General features: G+C 35.9%; 1 protein-coding gene across 1 annotated transcript in view; it reads left to right on the top strand.

Moving 5' to 3' along the window:
- Window positions 1–5,356, top strand: part of LOC111088527 (WAP, Kazal, immunoglobulin, Kunitz and NTR domain-containing protein-like) — a gene marked incomplete at its 3' end in the record, with an annotated part of 21,206 nt that extends 15,850 nt beyond the window's left edge. The window contains exons 4-5 of the mRNA XM_022398950.1: window positions 2,186–2,398; window positions 5,183–5,356. Coding sequence (XP_022254658.1) covers window positions 2,186–2,398; window positions 5,183–5,356 — 387 coding nt within the window. The remainder of the gene's footprint in view (window positions 1–2,185; window positions 2,399–5,182) is intronic.
- Window positions 5,357–5,893: the final 537 nt, after the last annotated feature.

The following is a 5,893-nucleotide window of genomic DNA, read 5'->3' as shown; positions in this document are numbered from 1 at the left end:
ATAATTCATATTTGTGAGGTATTTATAAGATCGATTTTCACAGGCGTGCAACATATTTAAATTGGGGGGGGGGGGCACCATATTTGCTATGTTAATTGTGACAATTGAAAACTCAAACAGCAATTTTCCATAATAGTTATACACAAGTATATATTTCCCATTCAAAGGGGTGCTACGCTACCGGCTCAAAACGGGGGGGGACGTGCCCCCAGTGTTCTTCTCCTGTTACACCGCCCATATATATTTTTACATATGCTTACAGCTCTTGGTCTAATATTTGAATACACATTAAATTCTTTACAAGTAATTCAGTGTTCTGTTTACATAATGTTTACATGAAAAAATTACGTTTCTCGACGGGGAATGAAATAATGTTTTTGTTTTCTAACAAAAGAATTCTGCAACTAACACAGAATCTTTCCTTCTATGAAAATGAGGACTAATTATAAAGTAATAAGTTGTTTTACTTTATCATTTAGTTTATATTGTTATTTGAAATATTGTGTTTTAATGATTCAAGTTTCATTTAAATTACTTATGATTCGTTTTAGTTTTTATGTATGATGTTTTAATTTTATACTCGTTGACTTGTTATGTTATTTAACTGAAACTTTATTTTTTAATTCTCTTTATATCTAAGCTATTTTATTAGTTTAATGTTTTATCTAGCATGTCACGTTTAATTTCCAAGTTTTATTTATTTGCTTAATTTTTCACGTTTCTTTTAATTTATCTTTTATGGAAATTGAATTTTATTATTTATTATAATTCTAATTTCTACAGTTTCTCGGGAATTAAAATTTTATACTTTAAATATGGCTAATGCACCACTAATGTTGCAGTTTTGATTTACGGAGGAGATGGTATGACTTGAAATACTATTCATCATAGAAAAATAAACACCTTCTAATTCTTACCCATGCTGCCCCCCAGTGGCACAGCGGTATGTCTGCGGACTTACAACGCTAGAATCCGGGTTTCGATACCCGTGGTGGGCAGAGCACAGATAGCTCATTGTGTAGCTTTTTGCTTAATTACAAACAATCTTACCCATGCTACTGTTTATATAGAGAACCCTTCTTAATAAACCCATCAGACCTGAAGGATTTAACATAGAACCCAAAACCTTTCTAATGGACATGTAGGTTATCCACAAAATTTGTATATTACATGATATATTTTCTTTCATATTGTGCTACAAATAATCTTAGATTTGAATGTCAGTCTGCGAGAATAAAGAAGTACATGTATATTAATAGTTAAAATAAGTAATTCAATTTAATATTTAAAGTCTATTTGATGGTTTTTTCTTCTCTGTCCCCCGGTGGGACAGGAGTAAGTCTTCGGGTTTACAACGCTAGAATCAGGGGTTCGATTCCCCTTGTGGACACAGCATGCTATGGATTTGCTATAAGAAAACGTTTATTTTCTCTATTCACCAAACTAGTTCTCATATTTCTAAAATATTGTGTCGGTGTTTTTCACTTGCCATCTGCTCTTCAGTATCAAAACACACTACTTTTACCATCCATCTCAATAAATTTCCTGCAGCAAATTGATAACTTTAGCTGACTTTTGGCTCATCCAATTTGTTCTGTTTAACTGGACTAGCATTCTTAACGTTTTCCTAATCGATTACCAGAATGACATTTTTCTTTTTAATGAAGAAAACTTAAAAAATACTGACTTTAATGAACACGTCATCTAATGTACGTTGTAACTCCAACACCTGTAAACGGTTTACACGCCGAAAGCTGGTGAAATATCGAAAACCAATAGGCCTAAAGTTGTTATAAAAACAAGCTAACTACAGATTTTTTACCCCAACGTACCTCTTAATTTGTCCACCGCAGCTCGAAATGAGAGGTGTTTAATTAAATTACATGTCTGATTTCGAGCCACAGTGGGCAAATTAAGAGGAATATGAAAAACAAAGAAAGAAAAAAAAATCTGCTGTTAACTTGTTTTTATAACAGTCGTCTCCAAGACACGTGACCAATAACGGCCCTCTTTCAAATCTCATTCTCAACCTGATGATGACCTAAGGAGGTCGAAACGTTGTTGTAAATAAAAGTTTTCTATACCCATATCAGCCGTCTCTACTATATATACATATATTTACTCCAAGTGGGTTCCTCGTCATCATGACTGATTTCTTACCTTAGCTGAAATACAGTTATTCCAGGTTCCAGAAGCAGTAGCTTGCTGCCCCCAAGAGCGCACTGCAGCCTTCCGAAAGAGCAGGGGCCGTGTAACTGGTATGTACGTCGCTATTATTACAGTCCATACTATAATCAGTGCCTACAGTTTACTTACGGAGGATGTGGAGGAAATGAAAACAACTTTGACACCAAGAAAGATTGTGAGGATTATTGTACGAAGGAAACGATCACACCAGGTATTTTTGATTTGATTTTATAATAAGTATTTTTGTTTTTTATGTTTTGATCCTTTAGTTCAGCATACTGGAGTATTAACGCCATTGTGGTGAGGCTAAGCAACCGCTAACTCCGGGAAATTTTATCAATCATCCAACAATACTTTAGTGCTAATTAAGAAACAAATTAAATCGCTTCGGCAAATAACAAACAGAAATAAGAAAGGTAAAATATTACATCAGGGGTGTAAACGTCCATTAGCTCCAAACCAGGCAATACCAAAGGATGGGTCCCTAGAAGGGTTGTTGTTGGTCCCACTATGAATTTTAGTCACTGGAACACATGATTGTCCGGCATGTACCAGCTACAAAAAATCCTTTACTAATCTTATCAAGGTGTTATTAAAATATATACTGAAGAAGAAGTACGCGTACGAAACCATAATTTTATTATTGTAATCCAGAGAAAGAACTATATTATAGCGAGTATGAAATAGTCCGTAGAGGTGTGAAATGTTCATGTGATGTTGTCACTAGAACCTTAGTCATCAGTGTTATCAGAACTGCTACTCCACTCCTTCGCGTCATTGATGTGATCTTGAAAGTGACGGTGGACAGATGTCACGTTTTCCATACTTAGATATGTCTGTTGGTCAGTCTTGGAAAACAAAGAGTATGAATATTATAAGGCCTAGTATTATGAATGTCAGAGTATATATAATGCCACAACAAGGTCCATATTGTTTTCATATATGATATGTCTTTTGTCCTATTAAAATAATAACAAATATAATTACATAATCAGTGCTAAACTTAAAATAAAATAAACACCCCAAAATTCAAATTTGTAAATGAAGTAAAGTATAGGTAATTATTACAATTCACGTGCTTACCCTGGTTCACACCATACAATTAGTTGTTTATGAAAATTAGTGATATATATATATATATATAACAAATAAACAAACAAAAAGTCACTACTACGTTCTGTCGTATCCCAGCTGGCCTGATGAGTTCAGGTATTGGACGAAAGACCTCATCGGTACAGATAGTGTGCTTGACGTATTATAACATATTCTCCCTTGCTTTCGCTCATGGGTTCTTGATGTTCCAGTAAAGACAGTTTGCGTATAAATGATTGATTTTTGGAGGAAATTGAAATAATATACCCACAATGTGCACTCTGTATCGACAGACACATTGTTCAAATCTTCATACTGACTTGCTGGCAGTTAGAGCTGTAGCGGGACTACCGAAAGCTTCTTTGTTTGAAGTTAAGCACAAAGCAACACAATGGGCTATCTGTACTCTGCCCACCACAGGTATCGAAACCCGGATTCTAGCATTGTACTACCGAAAGCACTACTTACTGTTTCTTTTCTCAGGACATTATCGTTCACTGATTTTAAAGCCCAAAAATGCCCTTATGTAGAACCATCCTTTACGCTATCACTGCTAATCCTGAGAAAATCATAACAGTTCTAATGCAAATAAAGTAATACGTCACCAAAGCTGGAAACTATAATATCTGTAATGACAATAATAAGGGGGCTAGCTTGTAATTCATTCGGTTTCAGATGTTATAAGATATTAAGTTGTATGATACTTTTATTTTCAAAAAAATAAAAATAAATAAACACTAAATATTGTGGACTTTACTTTCACCTGGTCAGTGGTTTATGTGTTGTGGAGTCACTAAGACGTTAATGAATTTTCTTTCAGTTCACAAGACTTTATGAAACCCCGAGTTGAAACAATACAATTAGACTTCTGAGAGAATTTGTGAATATTTACACGTATATCTATATAATTACTTCTTTACTGCGAAGATTTATAAAAAGATAATTAAGAAAGAGGCTGGTAAAATGTTAATACAATGCTCATCAAACTTGTGGTACCATTTGTCATGCCTTGTTTGTTTTGAATTTGTTTCGAATTTCGCGCAAAGCTACACGAGGGCTATCTGCGCTAGCCGTCCCTACTAATTTAGCAGTGTAAGACTAGAGGGAAGGCAGCTAGTCATCATCACCCACCGCCAACTCTTGGGCTACTCTTTTATCAACGAGTAGTGGGATTGACCGTCACATTATAACGCCCCCACGGCTGAAAGGGCGAGCATGTTTGGTGTGACGGGGATTCGAACCCGCGACCCTCAGATTGCGCCCTAACCACCTGGCCATGCCGGGCCTATTGTCATGCCTTACATGTGTAGCACACTTATACAGTTATAAGATATTTCGAACAGTTGTTACCAATCAAGGAATATGAGGTCAAAGTAGGTTTGGAAACTTTAATGGACTGCATTTAATGGAGTGAAAAAGGACGACGTTTCGGCTTCTATACTAAAGAAGGCCTCTATTCACTCAACAGGCTGTTGCAGTCCATTAAAGGTCTCAAATAGACAATGCCTAAAGTTCCACTGAAACAACACGGGGTCAAAGACCTGTAGGTGTCCATTGTAGGAATTGATATAACTACATAATCAATTCAACATCTTATTTTCCGCGTGTCACTATGATGATTCTATCCAATGCAATCTCCGTAAAATATTGATAATAAAGAATGAGTTTCTAGCATATAACGACAAGCTGGTCTGAGAAAAAAACAAAACATTCTTAGTGGATCGTTACTTAAAAAAAAACAAACAATGAAAGTTCTTGTATTCGAAGTAACTAGTTTAGTTAGCCACGAGCGGTGTTCCCATAATTTTACTTTATGTGTCCTTTATTTATAGATTTTAGTATATGATCTTTGACCTTCTTTTACGTTTCCTAAATAAACCACTGGTTACGTGTTTTATATCAGAAAGGGACGTCTGTTCGCAACCAAAGGACAGTGGGCCCTGCTATGCATCCATCCCACGGTATTACTACGACCAAAGTCAACAGAGGTGCGTATCCTTTATATATGGTGGTTGCAGAGGGAACGACAATAACTTCGGTACCGTTGAAGAATGTGAAAGCCGATGTGTAAGACAAGGTATTATCACATTTCACTCAAGAGTGGTCAGTTGCATTACTTAAAATGTGATGACGTGTATAAGAGATTCATTTAATGTTTACCCTAAATTATGTATGAAATTTTAGGAAACAAAGGAATAGCGATAGATAAAAATTACATAGATGTTTAACTGAACTTTTAATTATTAATAACACAATCTAAACTCATGCCTAGTTCTTTGCTTTAGACTGAAGATGTAGTAGTGGCAGTACAGTCATCTTCTGGTTAAGTTTGTTTGTAGTTAAGCACAAAGCTACACAATGGGCTATCTGTGCTCTGCCCAACACGGGTATCGAAACCCGGATTCTAGTGTTGTAAGTCCGTTGACATACCGCTGTGCCACTGGGAGCCTTCTGGTTAAGAGCAGGTTTTCTTAGCAAGAGTTTCGTTCTAGCATTCTTAGTGGAGTGGAATTCTTCTCTGGAATGTACAATGTTTGTTGAATCTCGCGCAAATCTACTCGAGGGCTATCTGCGCTGACCATCCCTAATTTTGAAGTGATAGACTAGAGGAAAG

Source organism: Limulus polyphemus, unplaced genomic scaffold, assembly GCF_000517525.1.
Source record: "Limulus polyphemus unplaced genomic scaffold, Limulus_polyphemus-2.1.2 Scaffold3947, whole genome shotgun sequence".
Taxonomy (NCBI): domain Eukaryota; kingdom Metazoa; phylum Arthropoda; class Merostomata; order Xiphosura; family Limulidae; genus Limulus; species Limulus polyphemus.
This window is presented reverse-complemented; position numbering and strand designations above follow the sequence as displayed.